At 32.6% G+C, this 27,000-nt stretch overlaps 1 protein-coding gene across 2 annotated transcripts in view; it reads left to right on the forward strand.

The window, feature by feature from the left end:
* The window catches only part of LOC113177471 (WD repeat and FYVE domain-containing protein 3), a 238,746-nt gene that overhangs the window by 113,478 nt on the left and 98,268 nt on the right, over positions 1 to 27,000 (forward strand). Inside the window, exons 11-21 of one of the 2 annotated variants that reach the window (XM_077803562.1) lie at positions 243 to 344; positions 2,821 to 3,014; positions 9,364 to 9,821; positions 11,112 to 11,195; positions 15,818 to 15,995; positions 16,807 to 17,021; positions 20,061 to 20,173; positions 22,303 to 22,534; positions 23,857 to 23,957; positions 24,069 to 24,287; positions 25,258 to 25,439. In XM_077803562.1, coding sequence (XP_077659688.1) covers positions 243 to 344; positions 2,821 to 3,014; positions 9,364 to 9,821; positions 11,112 to 11,195; positions 15,818 to 15,995; positions 16,807 to 17,021; positions 20,061 to 20,173; positions 22,303 to 22,534; positions 23,857 to 23,957; positions 24,069 to 24,287; positions 25,258 to 25,439 — 2,078 coding nt within the window. The remainder of the gene's footprint in view (positions 1 to 242; positions 345 to 2,820; positions 3,015 to 9,363; positions 9,822 to 11,111; positions 11,196 to 15,817; positions 15,996 to 16,806; positions 17,022 to 20,060; positions 20,174 to 22,302; positions 22,535 to 23,856; positions 23,958 to 24,068; positions 24,288 to 25,257; positions 25,440 to 27,000) is intronic. The other variant, XM_077803563.1, reaches the window with a different exon arrangement.

The raw sequence follows: 27,000 nt of genomic DNA on the forward strand, positions 1-27,000 counted from the left end.
ACCCCTGTGAGAAAGTATATTTGAAGTTAGTATTTTTATTTTTAAGATTTGTTAGATTACTGTAACTTTCTAGCCTGCTTTTGGTAATTATTAGATAGGTATAATTTGAAAAGTTGTATTATATTGATTGCTTTACTGGAAAGTGAATGTTAAAAATATTAAAAGGAATTTTTAATATAAAGCTGACTCAAAAAATAATCCTGTCAGTTTTGTGATTTAGATCTTTGAACTTTTTTTTGTAGGGGACTCAAGAAATAATAGTTCTGTTGAAGACCAAAAACACCTGGCTCTGTTGGTTATGGAGACTTTGACAGTGCTTCTTCAAGGTTCAAATACAAATGCAGGTAATGAGAAAAGCCACAAGCAAACTTACCTTTCGTTACTTCTTCTCTAGTGCTCTTTGCTACTGAAATGCTATTATTACTTAGAGGAAAAACCGTTAATTCAAAGATGGTACAATTGTATCCCTAATAATGAAATACTTTTAACTGTTAAAAACACATTAAAGATCAAATATATAACATGTTACTATTTCAAAGTGTATTAAATTGCCTTTTATGTTGTACATTGTGTTTATCCTTTTAAAATTTTCACTTACATATGCACTCTTGTACAAATATTTTGTTTATTTAAATTTTTTTCAAAATATTTGCTTCATTTGATGGTTTTCTTAAGCTTATAGTAATACCAGTATTTTAGTCAGCTTTTTCATCTCTGTGACCAAAAGATGAGAACAATGTAGAGGAAGAAAAGTTTATTTGGGTTTCAGAGGTCTCAGTCCATCATTAGCTGACTCCGTAGCTCTGCATCTGAGACAGGCAAAACATTATGGCAGAAGGGCATAGCAGAGGAGAGCAGCTCAGGACACAACAATCAGGAAGCAGAGAGAGGGAGCCCCACTCATGAGAGACACAATACAATCTCTAAAGACATATGCCCAGTGACCTACCTTCATCCAGCCATACCCTACCTGCCTATAGTTACCATTCAGTTAATCTGTATCAGTGGACTAATACAGTGATTAGGTTAGGACTCTCCTTACCCAATTATTTCACCTCTGAACTTTCTTACATTGTTTCTTACATGAGCTTTGGTGGGAACAACTCATATACAAACCATAAAAAATTAAGAGTGTCATTTGGAAATGTCAACATGATTCTTTAATAAAACTTAATCTTTCTCAGATAAAAGATTTCATTAAATATTGTGCTTTATCTTTCATCTCAATGTTTCTTTCTTTTCTCCATAATTAATAGATAGCCCAACTGTATTTATTTATTTATTTTATTTGAAATTTTATTTTATTAATTTTTTTTATTATTAGTTGTTCCAAACATTACAAAGTTCTCAACTGTATTTATAAAATATCATTCTTGCTTTTAAAAACAAGATTACTTGAACCTCAAAAAATCTGCAGGCAATAAGGTCAATACAACTTGAGAGGAATAAGTAGGGGTAGATGTGTTGGACTGGGCTTGGATCACAGATACCTTTTCAGGACATGCTGAGGATTATTATTGTATTATATTGTAAGGTAACAGTCAATAGATGAATGAATTAAGAAAGCATCATATATATATATATAGAATGGAATTTCACTCAGTCATAAAGAAAAATGAACTTAAGTCATTTGGCAGTAAATGGTTAGAAATGGAGGATATCGTGCTAACTGAAATAAGCCAGACTCAGAAAATTAAGGGTCAAATGATTTTTCTCATATATATAAAATATAGCAAAATAAGGGCAAAGGGGAATTGGAATTGGACATTAGAAAGGTGTAGGAAAGATGAGTGAAATAGAAGAAGGAGATCTAAAAGGAAGGAGAAGGGACAGGAAAGGGGAGGAAATAGAATGAACTTAACAAAATCATGGTATATGCATATATAAATATACGACAGGGAATTTTATCTTTATGTAAATGTAGAAAGTATCAATCAAAAATTTAAAAAAAGCTAAAGGGGGGGAAGCATAAAGAGTAGAATTACTTGGAAGAAATGCTGATTAGTGATTTATGTCACTTGGTCCTTTTTTTTTGTATTTGAAGATGATATTCGACATGAGAACAATATCATTTGTGAACAGAAGTACAGGTTATAGAGGTAGGCACTGTAGGCATAAGTATATTCATGAAAACCTTCTATATAAATTGATTTCAATGTTGGGTTTCCGAGTATCCACCTATGAAGTTCTGAATGTTCTGGATTTGGAGAATTTGTTCGTGGTGAACAAATACTGCCTGATTAATTACTCACTATATCACTTTGGACTTCTGTATGGAAGGAGATAAGAATTAAATAAAATAAATGAATAAGTTTATCTGAAGGCTTTGGAACAAAACAATGACTGATGTTTTCTATCATAGAATTTGTCTTTTTTTGTTCTTATGCTCTGCCTGACAAAAATTTGGTTCTTTATAATTTTTCCTATGGTAATTTATTCCATTCTTGTTATTATTTTGAAAGCCCTTTCTAGTTTAAATCTCACTTATATGGAGTAGATTCATGGAAACCTTCTATATAAATTGACTTCAGTGTTGGGATTCCTGGTATCTACCTATGAAATTCTGAATGTTCTAGATTTGGAGAATTTGGACATGGTGAGCATATCAGGGAGTTAATCTTGTATTAGGAGTCTAGAGAAAATGTGCATATACCTTTGCTGACATTCTGCAGTGTAATTTTCACTTAAAAGGCAAAATAGCTGGGTGGGTTTTAGTTGGATTCTTTTGAATTACTTTACCAATGAAAGAAATTGAATTTTAATTCAGATTTATCTCAAATGTTTTAAGTTTTTCAGTGTTGTACTTTTTCTCCCTTCAAGGAATTTTTCGGGAATTTGGAGGTGCAAGATGTGCACACAATATAGTGAAGTACCCTCAATGCCGGCAGCATGCCTTGATGACTATCCAGCAGTTGGTGCTCTCTCCAAATGGGGACGATGACATGGGTACTCTCCTGGGGTTAATGCATTCAGCTCCACCCACAGAACTGCAGTTAAAGACTGACATTTTAAGGGTAAGTTTGTGTCTATTCTCTAAAATCTGTCATTATTTTGAAGTGAATATTAGAGACAGGGAAATTTCAAAATTCAAAGTATCAAAAAAAAAATCCACACAACTTTGTACAAATTAAAGATTTGGAAAACTGGTCGTTTGTATCTCCCAATATGTATTGATTTACTGCTACTTTGCAGATTATCTTGGTTTATAGAAATTATCTTAAATAAAATAAAAAGGTGTATCAGTCAAGTATAGCACTATAATAAATTTAAAATATGTATATTATCTATTCAGTTAAAATCACTCAGTATTACACATCTGTGAAATAAAATGTTTCACATGACATTGTATGTCACAAATGTGTGTGTGAATATATATATGTATGTATGTGTATGTATGTATGTGTATATATATATAAAATCTATATTCTAGTAAATATCAAACTGTATATTAGAAGTTTTACATAGGCTTTTATCACTTTATTCTTTAGCAGTTCTATAAATAGATTCCTATTTAGCAGATCAGAAAACTTAGGCTAGATGGTTTCTGCAACTTGGATATGTTTATATGACTAACTTTCAAGTGGTAGAGATTTCAGTACTACCCACATTTTTTCCACAACACCATTATGCTTTCCAAAGATTTGCATTCACATATTTTCTCACATTACTATAATTACTGGCATCTCATCATAAGAAGATTTTAGACTCAAAACTGAAATTAATGTTTCGCTTTGATTTGTTTACAAGTGAATTTAATAATGAAAGTAAGGTGTAATAGATAAACATAAAACAATTTCTCCACTTACTAGAAATCAGTGTAATTGTAATAACAACTAACTTTCATTAACTGCTTTCAATGTGTCAAATACTATTGTGTGCATTTACATGCATCTATTTATTTAATCCTCTTAATAAAGATAGGTACTATTAATATTCCTGTTTTATTATAGATTATAAACTAACACACAGACTGCTTAAACAACTTGCCCACTGTATGTGTGTGGTAGGCAGAGTAGCCAAGATCTGGACTCATGTAGTTTCTTTACAGAGATGTGCTTTGAACTTCTGCAATATGAATAATAATAATTTAACCAAAAGAAACAGCCTTGCTTATCTAGAAACCTACCTTTGTATTTAAATAACATCTGAGTAAACTGAGAGAAATTCATTAAAATCCATTTTTTCATTTGTTTATTGATACATGATTTCTAAATACCATTTTCCATTATAAGGAGCCTGGGCTCCTTAGAGAAATGATTGATTATTTGGCTGGGCAAGAAAAAGAAACAAAATGAGCTTAAAACATTTTACATTTAGCCAGAAAATAAGGAAGAGATCAAAGTAAATAAAAAAGCAAATAAATGAATACATAAACAGAAGCAAACATATAAATGGAGATAAGGAATAGCTCTTATTTACAGTCAAAAGGTAGATAATCTCCATCTGTGAACTGTTGTAATAATTGATTCAGGTAAAAATCATCACTGGCTGCTAAAAACAGAGGATGAAAGGGTTTTGTTTTTGTTTGTTTGTTTGTTTGTTTTTTAACACAGTCTCAAATTCTACCTTCAAAAGTTTCAATGGACTCTTCCTTAACCAAATGATCAATGTTGATTTTGCCACTAATGGTACCAATGAATAGCTTGTGTCTCCTGATAGGAAGCTCTGAGAAGATTTTAGCATCACTTTTTTTGTTTTCTCCTGCCCAAAGTGATCTAAATTTGATTATTAGAAAACATCAGGTAAGTCCAAATTGGGAGGATTTCTACAAAATATCTGTCCTATACTCTTCCAAAGTGAAATAGAAAATGGCTCAGAAACTGTTCCCTAGTAAAGAGGGTGAAATGACTCCTCCATGAAGTGAATGATCTTGAATTTTCTTTTGCCTTAAAGAGTGTTACTGGGATTTGGCAAAAAACACAATATGTCTGTGGATTAGATAATTGTATTGTTTCAGTGTTCCATTTTCTAATTTTTATCATTATAGGCAAGAGAATTCCCTTTTAGGAAAGAATACATTGGAGTTGTTAGGGGCAAAGGAGAGTGGGGGGTTGGAAGAAAGAGAAAAAGAGAGAGTTAAATGTTAATGTGGAAGAGATATCTGAATTCTTTGAACTATTTTTACAGTTTTTCTTCAAGTCTAAAATTATGTAAAAATAACAGATGGGGGGATGACAGCATGTTTAACCTGACCTTTAAGACCCTGGTGACTTATCTCTCTACCCTCACACTTCTTTCTCTGGTACTCTGACCTGTAAGGGAGGAAAAAATAATGTTCCCACTATCCTCCTCAGTTCTTAGCTGGAAATGACCTCTGTAAATAAGGACAGATTAGTGAGAGAAAAACAAGCAGAAGATCATACATAGCCTGTAAACTCATGTATATGTGTCACATGCACAGGGAAAGAGTAGTACTCAAAGAGATGGCTAGAACTCCAAGTTACATATCATCTTCAACAAAGAACAGCTGAATTTTAGAGAGAGACAAGATAAAAGAAATGGACCATAGGTAAGGAAAATTATAGGAAGGCAAATGAATCATAGGTAACAACTAGCAAATAAAGTTTGTTGTGTAGATTCCTCTAGCACCTTATCTAGGTTGACAGGAGTCTGATTTTGTCTTCATGATGAAACTTGATCCTTCTTGGTAGAAAAGCAAGGAGAATGCAGAAACCTATGTAAGTTTATATCCTGTTTTTAAACAGATGGGGAGGGCATAGAGTTTTTCTTTTGTATCTGTTTCTTAATTGCCTTCAGCTCAAAATAATTCTTAAACAAAAGGGAATACTTGGGGGCATCTGGTCTCCTACATACCCCTTTTTACACAAGACATAACAAGAATTGTCTTTGTGTTTTATTTAGCTAAATTTCTCATCCATAATAAAAAAGTTTGCATTTTTTTCTTTATGTTTTTGTGTATTACATCCTGTTTTGAGCATAATGATAATTTCAAGTATGCATTTTTTAAAAAGCAATAAGATTATTTATCTCATAGGCAAAACAGAAGTCTAACTCAATATTAGTATTTGAGAAACATTTATATATTTGAATGAATTTTGGGGAGAAAACAAAGGGCTTCAAAAGATATTAAGATTGCCAATGTTTGGGGTTTTTTTGGTACAGGGGATTGAACTCAAGGGCACTCAACCACTGAGCCACACTCACAGACCTATTTTGTATTTGATTTAGAGACAGGGTCTCATTGAGTTGCTTAGCACTTCATCTTGGCTGAGGCTGGCTTTGAACTTGTAGTCCTCCTGTCTCAGCCTCTGGAGCGCTGGCATTATAGGCATTCACCACTGTGCCCAGCCCTCCCAATGTTTTTGACATACACCCCCGCCCCCTTTTGATACCTTCTTAATTGGATTTGTAAAATACTGGCAGGTAGAGACAAGATGTAATCAGCCAATCCATAATTTTGAGGCATTGTTCTAGTTCATATTAATAACTAACTTAGGCTGGAGGGGTACCTGAGGTATGGTGTTTACTGATTTCCATAGCATAGTACTCCGACTGATGCCTGTTATAGGCCTCAAAGTTGATAAATGTGGATTGGGAGGAGATGAACAGTAGCCCCCATTACAGTATTTTCACATGCATTGATAATAGTAAAATATAGAAAATTACATTTGTTTTTAAAATAATGTACTTAGTTGCAAATGTATAACTTATTTTTCAATTATGACTGCCTTTAACAACTAACTCACAGAATTCCCGAAACTATGACAGCTGACTTAACAGCTGATGTGAGCCATCTAGCATTCTTCTTCTTTGAGGGCATAAAATTTTAGGGCTGAAAAGCAGTAGGGAGAACTTAAGATCTCAATTTCATTTTCTGTTTTTGCCACTTTCAGGACTGCCTCAGTGCCTCTATTCAACTTGCATATATTGTAGACTTATGTAATTTAATTTGAAATTATTTTGTGTACAAACCTGAAATCCCATAATGTGTTCTATAGTACAATTCTGCTGACACACAAATTTGAATTGCATTCATTAATTAATGCAGATGTAAGTGATAATTTTGTCTAACCACTGAGCATACAGATATCATCGTAACTTTAATGCTTGCTACTCATCTTCATTTATTGATTTTAAGCAATTAAATCAATTAAAACAATTGTAGTTATTAAAGTTTGATTTACTTGAAAGCTTTCAAACGCTGAGATTATGCTCTAATGTAAGATACTCAACAGATAACCAGTTTTGAGGAAGAGATGGATCTACCCAGAAAGATGTAATACAGAGTATTGAATTCAGGATTAATAAGCACTTTTTTTCCTAATCTCTATCATAATTATAACTAACTATATGATTTTTGTACATTTTACTTTAACTCTGAACTTTTCGTCATTTATAAAATTATATTGTCATGTGCTGTGTACAAACGTTTTTGATCTAATGACAGACCACATATATATAACTGGTCTCATAAGATTAAAATGGAGGTGAAAATTTTTGTCATCTAGTTATTTTATTGTACCATATAGCCTAGGTGTGGATGGGCTGTGCCATCTAGCATCATATAAGTACACTCCAGCGTTACACAACAATGAAATAATTTCACATAACATGTCTCCATTGTTAAAGTGATATATGACTATACTTGTCAATTTTTGTCCCAGTGTTTTCAAAGATAGCGGTAGGCTTATGTGCCAGGCATTTTGTTAAGGGCTTTACATATGTATACAGTAAGCTAATTTGTTGTTATTTTTACCATTTTACATAAAAGGACACTGGGCACAGAAAGATTGAGTAACTAGTATGGTAAAACAGTTGAATGTTGGAGTCAGAATTTGAAGCTAGGCTTTCTGTGTAGCTTTTGCATTTAATCTCCAGTCTAGGTTGTATGATTTTTTTTATTGCTAAAAATCTTCTATCAATATGAGTTACATTACAAGTATAAATACAGTTTATTAAATTTGACAGGATATGGAAACTATATTATTACCAAATATTACTAAAGTGGAAATTTCTTTTTTGCAAAATAGTGGAAGAAATATACTATGGTTTTACATTTTATTTACATATACAAATTTCATATTTCCTATCTTTCAACATAATGAATTAAGACTTAGGTACATATATTGAAATCTTTAAAATTTCTGAAGCAGTATACTTCAAAAGATGATTATATATATATTGACATACTATTATGTAGCCTTTCAAATATATCATCATAAATGTTTTAGATATTTTAATAAAATGATTTTTTTCAAATGTATTAACTGGGAAGACTATAAATTGTGTCTTAGTAATAATAGATATTTGTTGTCTTCCAAGTACTGATGTTGTCTTAGAAAGGAAAGGAGTGGAGCCCACAAGAGCCACAAGTGAAAAATTCCATGCTATAAAACTGTTTTATGGCACAAATTTTTAAAATATAACATCAGTTTACCTTCAGGCTGTGTGTATAAGGTGCATACAAAACATAAATGGCTTTCACATTTAGGCTTAGGTCATATTCCTACATGCAAATATTCTGAATAAACCTTAAAAATCTCTTGGTTCCAAGAATTTTGGATAAGAGATACTCAAGCTGTAGTATCTAATTCGTAGGATTGTTGAGAAGATTAAATAACATAATGCATGAAAGCACTCAGTGCCTAGTCCGTGGTAAGTGTCCAGTAAAATAGTAGGTGATATCATAATGTGGTATTTTTAAAATAAGCAAAGTTAAAAGTACCACAGACAATTCAATAAATAACTGATAGTTATTAAAGTTTGATTTACTTATTTGCTTTAGGTTTTCTTTCTTACTGCTTATAGCTGTTCTGGGAAAGGGCATACTCTTATTTCTCTCAATTCATTTTGCAGAGAGAATGTCTGATAAGTCCTCTGAAGTGAATCCTTTTTCAAAGACATGAGAATATGAGCATTTCATATGAATTAAAAGACCTCAAATGTTGCCCACCCATATCATCTCTCAAATTCCTCCTAGAATAAATCAATTTATATGTGCATACACAGTCATGTATAATGCATGATGGTGTAAAATCAGATGAAAATATTTATTTTACTTATTTAATAATATGATTTTGTGCAATCACTGAATTAATTGATAGCATTATCAATTACAGATAGAAAAAGCTTTTTAAACCAACATTTTGTTATAACCTCATTCTATCAAAAGAAATGTAGGATGGTGTTACCTGAAGTTATCTTCTGACTCTAATAGTGGCATTTTTTAATCAGCAGGATATTTGATGTGGTTTATAGAACTAGTTATTGGGTAAATGACAATAACCTTTATATGAAATGTTCACAGATTGGTGTTCCCCTTTGATATTTATATACAGTAGCTTTTTTACTTGACTTAAAAATATTTTAATTATGTTTCTTTTTGTCTTTTGTTCCCTATAGGCCCTCCTTTCAGTCCTTCGAGAAAGCCATCGTTCAAGAACAGTTTTTAGGAAAGTGGGAGGATTTGTGTACATTACATCCTTGCTTGTTGCTATGGAAAGATCTTTGAGCTCTCCCCCCAAGAATGGCTGGGAGAAAGTGAACCAGAATCAAGTATTTGAACTTCTCCACACGGTGTTCTGCACATTGACTGCAGCAATGCGCTATGAGCCAGCCAACTCTCATTTCTTCAAAACAGAGATTCAGTATGAAAAGTTGGCAGATGCTGTTCGATTTCTTGGCTGCTTCTCAGACCTAAGAAAAATAAGCGCCATGAATGTCTTCCCGTCAAACACACAGCCATTTCAAAGACTGCTAGAGGAAGATGTGATCTCAGTGGACACAGTGTCACCCACTTTACGGCACTGCAGTAAACTCTTTATTTACCTCTACAAAGTAGCCACAGATTCTTTTGACAGGTATGGCTGACTTCCAAAATACAGGGTCTACTCAGCATTAATGCTCCACATTAAGATTTGAATTATGCATTACAAAGGAAAATGAAAACAAATGAATCATCTGTCCTGTTTGCTTGAAGCGTAGCACTTGGGAATAATACCATTGACATCATGCTAAGTTTTTCAGCATGGAAGTGTGTTATTTGTAAATTCAGGTTCAACTAGCTCATATTGCACTTAATAGAATAATTTCCTTTATTAATGAATTTCTATGAAATTTCCCTTATTAATGATGTTTACTATTGTTCTTTTTTCCTCTTTATCCTTATAAAACATTAGGTGCAGCAGATTTACAGATACTAATTATCAACAGGAGAATATACTTATGATTATACTTATGTCCAGACAAATGGCAGATAACCTCATTCTCAACATTTCATAATTCTTGAAAAGTGATATAGCTCTCTGAGTCATATTAATTAGTGTCTTGAATCATCAAGTTCAAGATCCTTCAGAGTCATTTACTCTTTCCCTCAGTAAATAAGTGTTTAATGAAAACCTCCTGCATGCTGAATCATTGTGCATTCTGTCATTCAGGATTCAGTTCTGTACAAGACTGCCTTGGTCCTTGCTGTCCTTTAGCTGAAAATATAGTCACATAAATAATTATAATGTATTGTGACAAATTCTGTGATGGGGAAAATCCAGGTTTCTAAGTAAGAACATTGGAGAGCCATTTTATCTAAAGCACTATTTTCAGTGCTTCTACTGTGTTTTCAATTAAGTTCTCACTTTAAAAATAATGTAAGAGTGATCATGCTGCTAAGTTATCTGTTCTAAGCATCATCACTTTTACCAGTTACATAGTTTTTTTTTAATAAGTGAATTGTTTCTATATTGTACCCAAAATAGACTCTATGTGTGTGTATATATATATATATATATATATATTTCTTCCAGGAAAACATGAGATTGTAGGAATAAACTATAAATTTGCATAATCAGATTCAACTTCTGTTCTCTACTTATTCTAGTTGCTATAACTCGTTTTTATTTTGAATTATTAAAAAGAGGGTCTACAGCACTCTACTTAACAAATGTGTTAAATGTTCACATTAATAGGGATAAGCACCTGCCTTACACATGCATACTCTTCTGTGTCACTCAGTGCATGAGGTGTAGTCTTGTTCCTCATTCCTGCTGAATATGGAGGATGCTCCTTATTAAACTTTCTTGTGAAACTAACCAACTGCCAATCTGGTGCTCTCTTCTAACCTCTCTAAACCACCCTGTCTGTTTTGTTGTCTGTAGTCGTGCAGAACAGATTCCTCCTTGCCTGACAAGTGAGTCTTCTCTCCCCTCTCCTTGGGGGACACCAGCTTTGTCAAGGAAAAGGTACTGATCTTATAAGAGAAGTCAATTTTTATCTGTGTGGGTTTTTCCTGTGCTTACTTATGTGTTAATGTGGTGGTTGTGTTTGTAACTTCAGAAGGGTTCTGGCTATTTGATTTCTTTTTATACTTTTTTTAGGTTTTAAGTTTATTAATTTCCCTTTTGTATATTAATGAGAATGAAATACATGCTATGAAACTATGAAGAACATATAGAATTTTGTCATTCATGTCATTCACAACTACACATTTTGTTTTTATAGCAGGCATATCATATATTAAAATAGAAATGAAGATGTACTGCCTCTTTAGATACTTTCCACTTTTTCTTTTCACTTTCATTGTTGTTGGGGGTCATTCTTTGGTTTTTACTGTTACTCCAAAATGAACTCATAGCACTGGAAGTCAATGTGTATTTTCTTAATCAAGCTTAACCAATTGAAATATGATTCTCTAATGGAGAGTTGTCAAAGCTAAACTTTGAAAAAAGTGAAGAAGAAAACCTACCCCAGTTCTTATATTCATCCATTTCCTATAAGTCTATAAGCTGATCCAATCTACCTTGAATGTAAAGCTTATAAATCTAAAAAAAATAAAAGCATTGATTGACAAAAATACAATTAACATTCATTTAAGATTTCATTTGCAACCTGCACTCAGAGCGATCATAGTTCTTACAGTTGGCATCAAGTAGTCTTCTTTTCTCTGTTTTCCTCAAGTAATAACTCTTATCAATACCTCTAGGTATAACTTTTGAGAGAAACATGAGTATATTGTTTTATACTTTTGTTCAGATTTTTAAACAGGAATGTGGTTGTAGTTAGAATCTCAAAAGTATTCATCACACATTCTATATTTCAGCACGGAATATAGCCAGCCTTCCATGTATAGGTCCAACCAACCTCAGATTGAAAATATTTTTTAAAAATTGTGATTGTCTGAACATGTTCAGACTTTTTATTTCTTATTATTCCTAAACAATACAGTATAAGAACTATTCATGTAATGTGTTTGTATTATAGTAGGTATTATAAAAAAAATCTAGAGAGGATTTAAAGTATATCAGAGGATGAACTTAGTTTATATGCCAATACTGTGCCACTGTGTATAAGTGATGAGCATCCATGGATTTTTATATCCACGGGGCATCTGGGAATAAGTCTCCTAGGTATACTGAGGATTGACTACATATCTATAGTAGTATTCATTAGGTAGGTAGAAAGACATAGTTTCCTTTCCTCTTAAATTTATACTAGGGCTTACATCTCATTATAGTTAACAATGGCATTGTTCAACATAGTCCTAAATGAATTCAATGTTATACATTATATTTGTGTCCCCAAACTACTATTTCTTCTTTCTTTCTTTAATGGCCATGCTAGAGATGAAACCCAAGGCCTCTCACATGCCAATAAAGTGCTCTATCACTGAGCCACATCCCCAGCCCATGTCTGTCTGTCTCTCTCCCTCTTTTTTTAAAAAATATTTTTATACCTTTATTTTATTTATTTATTTTATGTGGTGCTGAGGATCAAACCCAGCACATTGTGTATGCTATGTGAGAGTTTTACCACTGAACCACAACCCTAGCTCTTGCCATGTCTCTTTTATATTTTTAATGGCTGATTTTAATTCAGGAAGCTAAATAAATTCAAATTTACTTATAACTTTCTGTTGCTAAAATTAATAAAGTAAGAGATTTTTGTGTTTGAAAATTAATGTATGCTTACTATCCCAAAGAACTGCTGAACACTAGAGAAATAATTTTAAAATATAGTGATTATATCATAAATGGTAAGGAGCTAAAAACTATTGTCCTTTATAAAATATTAACTCAGACCCACAAAAGAGAGATTTACAGATTAAAGAAATAACATTTTTTAAAACATCCATTAGAACCTCTGCTATTTAAATGGCAGTTGAAAAAGGGAAAACAGCATTTTCTTCCTTGGTATAATTATTTATAGCTTTAAAAAATCAGAAATATTTTCTCATTGCTTGTAGTAGTTACATGTAGAAATATCAAGTCCTGAAGGGAAAAATGCTGCTGAATTAGTAGAACTAGTTGAATGCGTCTTCTAATCCATTTGAGTTCTCCATCAGAATTACATATTGATGTTATCCCAATGATGAGAAGCCCTTGATATTGTTCATGCTAATACCATTCATGTTAACATTTTCAGGTTGTCATTCCAGTCAGGTTCCATTCATTATATTTAAAAATAAAAATCATAAATAAGTAAATAATACATTGCTTTTACTTAACAAATTCAAATACATTACCTTTTGAAATTAGAATTTTAGTCACACTTTTTTTAGAAATTCTCAAAAAAAATCATATCAGTTCATGGACATCTTTTTCTTTTGGACAAACATGGGGTTTTGTTTGTTTGTTTCTTTGTTTTTTGGCAAAAGGAAAAAATACTGTTGTGCTGTGTATTTAACCTGTAAAACAATGAGATACTAAGAAAGAGTTGAATTTGTGGTATTTGTCTGACATGTAAAATCCTGAAGATTCTTCTCTAATTATTTTAAAGACTGAGGAGAAAGACCTAGCCAAATTATAGCTGAACAGTGTTCAGAGTTAGAGGAAGTAAAAACAAAATGCAAAATAATCAAAACTATACCAAAGAGATCTGCCATGCAGGAAAAGATGACAAGTACTAGTTACTAGGCAAATTAACAAGAACTAGTTACCATGAAAATATGGAGTCCATTATTCAGTGTCCTTGCACACTTGATAAAGTTAAGCAGATTCAGAATTTAAACATTTAACTGTGTATTTCTGAAAGAGATAAATTAATCTTAAATATATGAGAATTTAGGTTGAAATATTTAGCAATTTTTATAACTTTTAAAAATAAATTCAGCTTAAAAATTAACTGACTTTTGAAATGTCATTGAACAAAGACAGAACTGTCTTAGCCAGTGTTAGCTCTTGCTTGTGAATTAACTATTTAATTAACCTACCATGATTCATAAATTTAAAAAGTGGTTGTACCCTATGGGGTTTAGTAATAATTAAGATTTTTAATTCCTGTCATAATATGCCTAATTTTAGTTAATAAGTACCATTTTAGATTTTAACAATGTTTGCAGTATTTTTCTGGGTGAAAATCACAGAATTCCTTTATGAAAATATTGTTATTTAAGATTTTAATAATTTATCACTATAATAGTTATATTTTTGGAAAGAATTTATTTTCCAAAGACATAAAGATGTCTTTCTGGTTTAGTCATACTTTAAATTCTAATCTGGATTAAATTTGTTACTTCAGTAATAGTTGGAAGTAAGTATAAATTCAATTAGAATCTTTTTTCTCAAATTTGGATTACTTTTTGTATATAATGAAATACTTTTTATGAAATATCTGAAATCAATGATTGGGAATCTCTGCTAGACGATAGAAGAATTATAAATCTTTTTTTTCTAGGTAGATCAAAATGTTTTACTACAAAGGGAGCAACATAGAAGGATACAAGATTTAGAAATATCTTTCTTAGTAAGTTTAGAAATTAAATTTTTCTGAATGAAAAACAGCAACATACAGGGAGTGAAAAAAATGAATGGGTAGAGGATATGCCTTTGACTTTCAAATAAATTAGGAGAGTCCATGTGCTGTTTTGTAAGTGAAGCCGAATACTTTCCTAGAATCTCTGTTTAAAAAGAGAATGTGCTTTTTTTTTTTTTTTTGAAAACATGGCAGTTGCCAATTCTTTGCTACTAATTCACTGATGTAAAGCGTCTGTTTCCCAAGCTGCTTTCATGCCAGAGAGCTGAAACTGCACTACTCCCAGTGACAAGAGCTCAGCATTAGACAAATTAGATACTGAGTCCGACTCATCAGAACAACAAGCTCCCATAGACCATAGCCACAAGCATCTTTTTCTTAGTGCCAAGATGCAAAGTGTGCAAAATTCATGTTGTAGATTAATAGTATTAAATAGAAAGGAGACAACATTGATAAGAAGAAACCTGCACATTCAGTACATGAATATATATGCCTTCTAAGTTCTTAAAAAATGGAATGAGTATTGTCAGTGGTAGTAGAAATTTATTTAAGAGGTGATTGTATTCTAAATAATCTGAAGGAAAACTTCCATGATGCTTAATATGTTTACCCTCAGGTTCCCAGGACTCTGAGCCAACTCTGACTCAAGTTACCCTAGTTATAGAATAAACCATAAACCATTTGACCTTGTGTTGTCCATGGTTTAATGAAGGATTGAAAACACAGGCAATTGCAAAAGAAAACAGTCTCATCGAGAGATTAAATTAACTTGATCACTCATCAAATATTGTTTGAACTTTGATCTTTCTAGAGCTTTGAATCTATTTCTGTGATTTTTTTAGCTATTCTTTATATCACCTGGAGTAATGCCATTTTTTAATGAAATAACCCAAATAGTAAATGGTAAGGACATATCAGAGTCAAGAAGAATTGATAAATTGTCTATATGTGACTCATTGAGAGTTAATAACATATTACTTTTTTATATTCCATGCATAAAGTGTTTATAACCCATCCCTGAGTTGTAAGGCTTTTTGCTTATCAGTGAGTAAAAGGTGAAGAAAATGAATTGAGAATTAAAAGCCAAATAATTCTTCTTTCTTTCTTTTTATAGGCATGCATATCATTCTGTCTCAACTCCCCCTGTCTGCCCTGCAAAAAATGTTGCTGACCTGAAACTGCATGTGGCAGCATCCCCTCTCCAGAGCTCTGATGCCGTCATCATCCATCCTGGAGCCATGCTTGCTATGCTGGACCTCCTGGCCTCTGTTGGGTCAGTGACACAGCCAGAAGTAGGTTTGGATATGTTGGTTCCTTCCCATCTTTAATGAGTGAAAGGAATGTGTGTGTATATATGAGCTGAGGGGGAGGGCAGGAAGAAGGAAAGTGTTGTGAAGTGTAACCTATCAATACTAAAGTAGGTAAAGGAAAAAACAGCATTTTGCTATTTGAGTCTTACCTTCTAGGATGTGTGATGTATGTGTATATATTAGAATACGATTCATTAGTTACAGAGGCAACCAAGATGGTTACTTCTGAAGTTAGAATAATTGTTTCCTCTTATAAATCTTGCTTATCAGTGGAAATTATTAATGAATGATAAAGAAAGAAAAATGACTGAAGATACTACTTTGAGCTATTTAATTGTTTTGGCTTATAGCACTCAAAAGTTCCGATGAGTTGGGAGTTCAGGGAACTATTTTTGTTAAAATGTTGTATGGCCTCTAGTGCCTAACATGTCCCAAATGTAAGTGATAAGCCTTCATTTCAGCTATTTAGCTATTAGATGTAAAGAAAAACCCTTTGCACTTAATATTTCTGTAAAAATAGAACTACTGTTGGCTATATAGTCATGTGATCCAAAGGAATTGGAAGAGTGTGGAGTCAGCTGTGTGTGCTTCTCCAAATTTAAAGTATCGGATTTTTGCATGGCTCTGTTCTGGAAGTGGCTGTATTACTCTAATAAGATAGTTACTTATTTTATTTGAATGTATTATGAAACATCTAGATTCCTCATATTGAAAGGTATGCTTCAAGTAGGAAGAACTGTCACCTATGTCACTAAGAATGCCATGGTGACATGGATTTCTTTGTTGACTTTAGCATGCTTTGGACCTTCAACTTGCTGTGGCAAATATTTTACAATCCCTGGTGCACACAGAAAGAAACCAGCAAGTCATGTGTGAAGCTGGTCTTCATGCACGGCTACTGCAGAGGTGCAGTGCTGCTCTGGCTGACGAGGACCACTCTCTGCACCCACCCCTGCAGCGCATGTTTGAACGCTTGGCCTCTCAGGCCCTGGAGCCCATGGTGCTGAGGTCAGTAAGTCTTTTTTTCATGTTAAATTGGCCACAGTCATAACCATTCCTGGAGTCTTCATGATTCAAGAGTTCTCACTATGGTGGGCACATTCACTTACTCTGGGCAAAAGCAAAGCAACAAAAGTGGACAAAATACTTAAAATATAGCACTTTGAAACAAATCTGCTTATTAGTAAACAATGTTTCTGTCCCTTGGTTATTTCTTCTACTTAAATCTAGCAAACTCATTTTCTTTTAAAAATAAAATCATGTTAATTATATGTAGGACTTAAATCTATATATTTAAGAACTTTTTCTATGTAATAACTTATAAAATGGAATTCTTTAACATTTTTGTTTTGAAATAACTAGATATTCACAATAATTTGTAAAGATGAGAGGTTCCTTGCTGCCGTCATATAGTTTCCTCAAGTTAACTCTTACATGTAACTATCAGACAGCATTAGAGCCAAGAAATGGATGTTGGTATGATATATCTATGTGTGTATGAGGTTCTCTTTATTATCCATCCATTCTCTTTTATTATCCATGTGTAAATTTATGTGACCATCACACAATCCAAGATGTCACAAATATCTCCCAAGACTTCCCGTTTATTGACATACCCACTCCCTTATCTTCCACCATTCCCAAGTCTTAGAAACCACTGCTCTGTTCTTCATCTCCATAATTTTTTCTTTTGAAAGTATTATATATCTGAGGTTCTGTGGTATATGACCTTTTGAGATTGACAGTTTTCACACCATAATGTTCTTGAGATGCATACAAGTTATATGTATCAATAGTTTCTTTTTATTACTGAATAATATTTTGTCTTGTAGATGACTACGGGGTTTTTTAAAATCATCCAAAAGTATATTTTTGAAAACCTTTTGTAGTGTAAGACAAACAGTGCTGTTATGTTTGAGGCATGAAACTTGCTAGGTTTTAAATTTTTTCTATATTTTTCTTGTAATTACATAGCCAAATAGATTTAGTACATAAATCATTGTGTTCTTTCTTATAAAAATGTACTCGTTTTATCATTTTTAGACTATATGCTGTTCTATTCATTAGATTATTTTTAAATACTATTCAAGTATTCCTGCCATATAATACTTCTACAAGCATTCTTAATATGTTTTTCTTAATCAACAAACAAATGGTGGATTAAGAAAAACATATATGGTAAACATTTGTCAAGCAGTGTTGTGTCAGTGTGCTCAGCCTTGATGATACTACTCATCAATACTTTCATCATCCTGAAGTCAAGATGAAAGACAGTCACACTCCCCTCATCTGTCAGCTGGTGGATAGATTCAGTCTTATAGCTTTGAGGGTAGCATTGATATTTCCCCATATCCTTTTTGATAGTCCTCTACTTGAAAAGTAGAGGAAGTTGGAGAGATTGTCTCATACAAATAATTTGTACAGGATAGCAAGATAAACAATAAGCAGTGAAAAATCAACCATCTGGACATGATCCGTTCTTACACTGAATGCTTGGAATAGTCAAGTGATGAGCCATGGATTGAAAAAGGGAAAGAAATCCTCAGTTCTTTGAGAAAAGTGTGCTCCTCCTCCCTCACCAATGCTTATTCTGCCCATAGTGCTCATCTCTTGCTACTTAAAAGCCACAGATCATAAACTACTTATGTGTAACATTTTAATGGCTACAGGGTTTTAAACCTTTATTTTTTTTTTGGTGACAGAGAAAATTGAAAATACAGAATTCTTTTTTTGTATATGATGCCATAAATGACAGAATACTGAAGAATACTATTATGTATAATTCCTGGACAATTTTTTATATCTCTGTGCAGCACATTTCAAGAGGACATGCTCCGTATACTTTATATTGTAGTCCTTCATAATAGTCTATATCTTTTACATGTTTGAAATAAGAACAGAAGCAGCATATTTGTAAAGATTATAGATATTCAATATTCTTTATCTATTACTGTTATTTCCTAACCTAGAGATATGAATTATCCTTTTTTTTTAAAACCCTTACTATATGTTAGGAACTGGGGAAACATTGGTAGATAGCAAAAGAAAAATTCATGCTCTCATAAAATGTATTTTCTAGGAAAGAACATAGTCAGGTAAGTAGGCAATTAAAATGTTGTGTATTCATTTCTATAAAAGCAGTGTTATCCAGTTTATATAAGTAACTTACCCAGACTTTTTGCAGGGGTGTCTCAGAAGAAGAGACTTTGTGGGGGAAATGGCAATTAAGAAAACAATTATGGAAGAAAACTAGTCAGATAAGAAAGAAGTGGTGGAAAGAATATTCTCAGCAATAAGAAAGGCAATTTTGATAGTCCAGAGCAACAAAGGAATATATTCATAGGGAGTTTTAAGAATTTTGTATGCCTTGAGAACTATTTATGATTGGGGGAAAAAATGAGAGCAGTGAATGTTAGGACTGAGGTAGAAATCATCTTATGTGTGGTACTCAGTCATTTTGAGGATTTTGGGTTTCCATCTACTAATATTGAACAGCCTCTGAGAGACTTAAGCAATAGAGTGTCATTGAATAGGTTTAAGTTTTGAAAGGTACTAACTGTCGTGATGAAGGGATTGAACTGGGACACAGGAGATAATTAAGATTCTCCTTCAAGAACACAAAAATACTGTAATTGATCTGGGTGGTATTAGCAAGAATGAAAAGATGGGATTTATGATATTTGGGGGAAGTAGAATCAACAGAACTTCCTGATTTTTTGAATATTAAAATCCTGAGAAAGAATGAAAATCCAAGTACATTTCAATTAGATGCAGAACATCTGAAAAACTATAGGTTTAGGTATAAGTTTGGTTTCAGACATAATTGGACTTGAGCTTTTGAATTTTGAAAACTACCTAGTAGATCTATAGATATATAGTGATCAAATATGAAGTTAATGTTGTATGTCATTTCACAATAATTTTGCATTTCTTTTGTAATTTAACTAGTCTGTTATAATTTGTTAAATCTAACTTCTTGTTTATATTTGGTTTCTGAATTATATATAGTCTCAGTCAAAGAATAACTTTGCTCTGTTTCTTATTTAGAGAGTTTTTACGTTTGGCAAGTCCTTTAAATTGTGGTGCCTGGGACAAAAAACTGCTAAAGCAATATAGGGTCCACAAACCAAGTTCACTGTGTTACGAGCCAGAGATGAGAAGTAAGTTGATTTTGACATTCTGTTTGTTGGTTTCTTTTATTTGTGAAAATTATATGAGGGATGAATATTATTTCAAGTTTATAAAGGGAAAGACAGAAAGGGTTTGTTGTTATTTAAACAGAGACACACAGTCAAATCAATTAAGTGAGGGTGGGGGAGAGAAGCTTGGTGGTGTAAGGATCCAGAGGAGATGAGAGCTATGGGCAGAATAAGCCTTGGTGTGGGAGGAGGAGCACCCCTTTCTCAGTGGATCAAGGATTTGTTTCTCAAGTAGCCTTTGCTGCCTAAACTAGGGAATGGTTGATTGGGTTATTATTACCAGGCTGTGGATTTACAGGACACCTGCTGCAGAAAAGTCGTGGAGGACAGGAAAATAGAAATACTGATGAAGACAGTTAAAGTTCCATATCAAGGAGTTGTAGTTCTGATGGGGAAATAAGTGAAGCCTGGTAGTTTCAGGTATGAAACATAGGTAAATGCTCATTGGAAAATACAGTTTGTGTGAGATGGGTTATTCATATAGATGTTGTGACATCCTCCCATCCAATGGCAAGAATTAATATAAACAAGATTGAGAATGAAATGCCAGTGTTTTTAAAATGAATAGAGAACCTCATAGGAAAATAGCAGATGGTAGTTTCATAGGGAGAGATGTAGTAAGTATTGCTGAGAAGCCTTCAAGGAGAAGATTTTGCATTAGGCTGATAGAAACCTGATCTGGGGAGTTAGCAGAATGCAGGCACTGAATACCAGGCTGTCATGGAGACCATCCACTCCAGAGGTGTTCCCAGGGAAGCCAGTTGCACTGGATATCCTCTCCAGGTTAATTCTGTAGTTTTGCTCATTTTTACTTTCTACATCATTTTGTATTATTGTTAGCCATGATAATAAGACTTGTGTTTTGATAGATTAAGGTGAGTATTACTAGTGAAACAGGCAAAAGAATATTTAGAAAAGTAGACTGGTTGCTTTGTAGAGGTCATCTTAGATCAACTCCTTGATTTGGGGGGTGAGAATTCTGAAGTCAGAGAGATTCAACCATTATTTCAGTCTCATTCTTCCTGCTATTTATTACCAGTGATTAACAACTACTGTGTTATGGAAGCTTTACGAGCTTTTGAATTTCAATACAGTTTAGCAGAAAACAAAGTACTTCAGTTTTTGTAACTATTATTGTAATAATTAATATACATGGTATGTATATATGTATGTGTGTACATGGTACTGGGGATTGAACCCAGGGCCTTGCACATACTGGGCAAGCCCTCAAACCACTGAGCTATATCCCAAGACCTTTATATATATATATTTTGTGTTATATTTATACTTTACATCATTCTTTAGAATTATTATCTTTTGATAAGAATAAAAATGAAAAATAGCTCCTTTCCCTGAGAAAATTAATATTTTCATGGTTGTCTGAATTTCCGGCACATATGAGAAAAACAGTTACGTGTACCCATGTGGTTCAACTTCACAGGGAATGTGTTCTCCATTGTAGTTGTGATACATTCCTAGGAAGACAGGACGGTTTGCTTAAAAAATTTGTCTTTTCATTCTTGAAATTGTTTCCATTTACACATACGTAGGAATTCTTAAATTCAATTTTGTGATCACAAATTTAATTTTAATAGTTATAAAGAAAAAAATTCAAATAGGGGGAAGATAGAGAAATCAAGTTGTAGCTGTGTATCTCTGATAGTTTCTCCTAAGACGACCTGTTTCTTTTTGTTGTAATGCTTCTAGAATATTTTACTTTCTTCTCTAAGAGAAATGATGAAAAGTAGTTTTATAAAATAAAAGCATAAACTGTTTTATAAATCAGTACAGAATTCTTAAATTACATTTTAACAGGTGATTATTGGTGATTTTTATTCTTAATTGTACTCTAGTTTCCAGTGTTTCTGTAGTGTGCATATTAATTTAGTTTTAAGTAAAAAAGGGAATAGCCTATTTAAGTTTAAAAAGGAACATAAAGTACATTAAATTTGGTTAGTGCCCTTAGTATTTAAAAAGAAAATAATTACATATTGAAAATTAAAAATGGTATTTAAAAATAAATTAGCCTTGTAAAGTTATTTAAAAATTCTGCATGGTATTTTCACTAAGAGATTTTCTTTGACTTACAGATAATATGATCACATCTCTAGAAGGTCTGGGTTCTGATAGTGTTTTTAGCTTACCTGAAGATAACCATTACCGGATAAGCAAGAGTCTGGTAAAATCTGCAGAAGGTAGCACTGTACCCTTAACCAGGGTGAAGTGTCTGGTCTCCATGACAACCCCACATGACATCAGACTTCACGGGTCATCAGTTACTCCAGCATTTGTTGAATTTGACACATCCCTTGAAGGGTTTGGGTAAGGAAATTGTAAGATATCCTTATTCTACTGTTTTATTTTCTGCTTTGTAACTTTGCAAATGAATCTTTTGTTTTAAATTTACTTGGTAAATACCAATTATGGTATATACTATACTATGTATATTCAAATAATTTGTGTTCTTTGAGAATACTATTTCAAGATTTCTAGTGTAATTATTTTAAATTAATTATCATGTTAAATAAATCAATGTAATAAATGAGTCAGTAATCTAAGGCCCATTTGCCAAATCTGCTTTTCTTGGTAAGGTTTTTTTATTTCTTGTGGATGAAGTGTTATTAGAACATAGCATTTTGTATGGCTGCTTTGGCACTGTGTCTTCAGACTTTGATATTCTTGATAGCAAATGACAGAGTTGCTAACTCACAGAGCACAAAATGTTTATCATCTGGCCATCTCCTGAAAGTTTGCACACCCCTGATATAATAAATATGAATATATAGAGATAATATGTTAATTTAAATTAGGTGAAAACCTCCTAGCCTAGGTTTTGTCATCATGCTATCCCACAAATTACCTAACATAGTATCTTATACATTATCAATATTCAATGATTATCAATGAACAAATTAATTTAAGTGACAGAAAATTCTACAGTAGCACAAGCAGCAATAAAGAATCTCAGAAAACCTAGATATTTTTTAAGTGCACCTGCCTCGAAGTAGATACAAATGCTAATAGATCTAACAGCTAGATTATAAAGTTTTTATCTTTAGTTGGCCCCCTATCAATGTAAATATGAGCCAGTACAAACTCTCTTATTTTATTTGTGTATTTTTATAAATAGCTAGATCTGTGAATTCTTAGACTGCTAGTAGATAATATCTACATGTATACATTGTTTTTTGGGATTCTTACACATTTATCTAACTCTGTAGTTGGATTTTAAACATGTAGTCATGGGTCATTTTCAAACAATGGATAATAATGGGAATAATCAAAACTAATCAGAATAGTGGAAAGAAGAGATAGTGATTGGAAATGGGCACAAGGGAAGTTTTTATACAGTGATTAAATTATCCTAATGCTGTGATTGAGGTTATACATTTGTGTTTTACATATTCAAATTATATCTTAATTTTTAAGAGTTTAAACCTAACATGTTGTTAGAGATTTTAAAGCATTTTGTTTAATACTCTCACATAATTAAAACACAGGAAGGGTTTTTCTAGATATTCAGATTTATTTTTTGATCTTTTAACTCTTTTATATACTGGCAGTTTATTTCACTGTGGTATATCCATAGTGTTAAGAGGAAGAAATAGTTATCTCTAATATATATGTTGTCTTTTCTTCAATAGCTGCCTGTTTCTGCCTAGTTTGGCTCCTCATAATGCCCCTACAAATACTGCTGTCACAACATGTCTTAATGATGGGGCTGTGGTCAGCGGCATTGGCTCTGGTAAATACTTCATTTTTCAGTAGTTCCTTTATATGCTTTCGTTGGCCTCTTTTTAAATATAAATATGAGTCAAAACACTCTTTCATTTTTATTTTGCCACTTTTATTTCAGGTGAAAGATTCTTCCCTCCTCCATCTGGCTTAAGCTATTCTAGCTGGTTTTGTATTGAACACTTCAGTTCTCCTCCTAATAACCACCCCGTCAGACTCCTTACTATTGTTCGCCGAGCAAATTCTTCTGAGCAGCATTACGTGTGCCTTGCTGTAGTTCTGTCAGCAAAAGACCGGTCTCTGATTGTTTCCACTAAAGAGGAATTACTCCAAAATTATGGTCAGTATTTGTCTTTTTCTATTTTCTCCTTTGAATCTAGAAAGTATAAAAACGTCATTTTAATATTTTTAAGGCAGAATGACCTTTTGCTGCCATTCTGTAATATAGTTAATATAGTGTCTTAATATAGTGTCTCTTTGAGATCATGATTTAAGTTTTTTTGGATAAATACCCAGAAGTGGGATTGCTAGATCATCTGGTAGTTTTACTTTCAATTTGTTCAAGAACCTCCATGCTGTTTTCTATATCATGACAGAAAACCCTTTTGCTTTTCCACCAACAGTGCCCAAGACTTCCAATTTCTCATCCTCCCCACCATTGCTTATTTTTTGTTTTTTGATGATAGCCATCCTGACAGGTGTGAGGTGCTAAATTATTTCGATTTTTGTTTGTATTTTTCTGATGATTAGTGATGTTGAGCTTGTGTTTGTGTACCCGTCAGCTATTTTTTGTGTCTTAGAAGAAATTCGTCTACTAGCTTCTTTACTATCAAGTTGTTTGAGTTATGTATGTATATATTAGAGATTACCCCTTATCAGATATGTAGCTTGTGTGTATTTTATGTCATTCCGTAAATTGCCTTTTCACTATGTTGATTGTTTCCTTTTCTGTACAGAAGCTGTACAGATCGATGTAGTCCCACTTGTTTATTTTTGGTTTTGGTGTCAACTAGTCTCTTTTTATTGTTTATGATAACTTTTATCATCCATTTAGCTTGTTTCTTTTTTACTTCATTAGCTATTGTAACTTTCTTTGAATGTAATTGTAAGTACTTTAGCAGATGAGAGCATGCCTAGATTCTAGGCTTTATTTCTTACTACAGCCATGGTTATTAAGTGAACAGGGAATCTTCATGTGCATCATCATTTTATTTTAGCTTAAAAATCAAAATATGCTGATCTGAATATGAATTATTATCAGAACAAGGAAGATACTGCCAAAAGTTTTATACATCTTTCCCTCATTTTAGTTGATGATTTTAGTGAAGAATCCTCTTTTTATGAGATTCTGCCATGCTGTGCCCGCTTTCGATGTGGAGAGCTTATAGTTGAGGGACAGTGGCATCATCTGGTTTTGGTGATGAGCAAAGGCATGCTGAAAAACAGTACTGCAGCCCTCTATATTGATGGACAGCTTGTTAACACTGTAAAGGTAAGCATATTATACTTTTAAATGCACCAGTTTGCAAGATAGCTTAAGAAGGTATGTGTATATGTGGGGTGTGTGTATGTATTTTGCAGAAGTATTTTTTAATGTTTTTATTAGTACATTATAGTTACACATAATAATGGGGTTCATTTTGACATATTCATAAATACATATAATGTAGATTGTGGGAGTGTTTTTAAGATTACTATCTTAATTTTAAGTTGACTTTCAGTGCCTGTTTCAACAGTATGTTAGAGTCATGTGCCTAACTAGCTCTTATTATTTTATTAAGAAGAAGAGAAAGGAGGGATTATAGGGTCCTAAAGGAGTTACTGACTTTGTCAGCCCTTGGGTCAGATTGCTAAATTCTTTTTCACACTAGAGACACAAGTTTCAGGATGTCTAAGTAAACTATGAATACATTACTTTGTCACTTCATTGTTACCATTCTGATTTAATCTAGAAAACTGTATTTCTCTTTTTTAAAATTTTTATTTGTTTTAATTAGTTATACAAGACAGTAGAATTCACTTATATGCTTTGATATATCATACATAGATGGGATATAATTTCTCATTTTTCTGAGTATACATATTGTAGAATCATATTGGTCATACAGTCATATATATATATATACATAAAGTAATAATGTCTGTTTCATTCTACTATCTTTCTTATCCCACATCCCTCTGCCTTCCTCTCCTTTCACTTTCCTCTACCTAATCTAAGGTAATGCTATTTTTTTTCCTTTATACATGTACTTTTTTTTTTGCATTACAATTCTTAATACACACATATACCACAAATTTTTGTATCTCTGTTTGTATATAAAGTATGTTGACACCCAATTTAGAAGACTGTATTTCTCTAGAGCTAGAATTGTTTTTCTTTGCTTTTGATCACCTAGGTTTGTCTCTGATAATCATTGTAGATATATAAATAAATGACTGCATAAGCAATCCTCTAGATTGCTATAGTTTCATAATTAGAAGAAAATTTAAGTAACCAATAAAGAATCAGGTGAAATTCTATGTTCCAAATTACTATGAATGTTGCCCCAGGTTGAGCATCTCCAATCCAAAAATCCAAATGCTCCAAAATTCTAGAACTTTTCGAATACTAACATGATACATAAAAAGTTTCAAATTTTAGAGCATCTGAATTTCAGATTAGAGATGGTCAACTAGTTAAGTCTATGTAAATATTCCAAAATCTGAAAGACTAAAATCTGAAATATTTCGGATCCCATACATTTTGAATAAGTCATACTGAATCTGTAGTTACTTTCTACAGAACTCAGCTATCAAGCTCTTAAAAAGGTAGTGTCCTTCTTAATTATTTCATTTGAAACAGTAACAAAGGCAAAGTTGTGTCCTGTGTGAACAACAGCTTCTGTGAATATATTTCCTTCCTTATGATAATAGTGTTCCAATTACAACATAATGTTTCATTATGATAAACTCCAAAACACATCCCATGTGCATCATTTTTTATTTCTTCATTTACATGACTACATTTAAACCGAGTTTGTAGATTGTCTAGTAGGTTGCTTCTAATATTACCA

Source organism: Urocitellus parryii, chromosome 10 (genome assembly GCF_045843805.1).
Source record: "Urocitellus parryii isolate mUroPar1 chromosome 10, mUroPar1.hap1, whole genome shotgun sequence".
In the NCBI taxonomy this organism is placed as follows: Eukaryota; Metazoa; Chordata; class Mammalia; order Rodentia; family Sciuridae; genus Urocitellus; species Urocitellus parryii.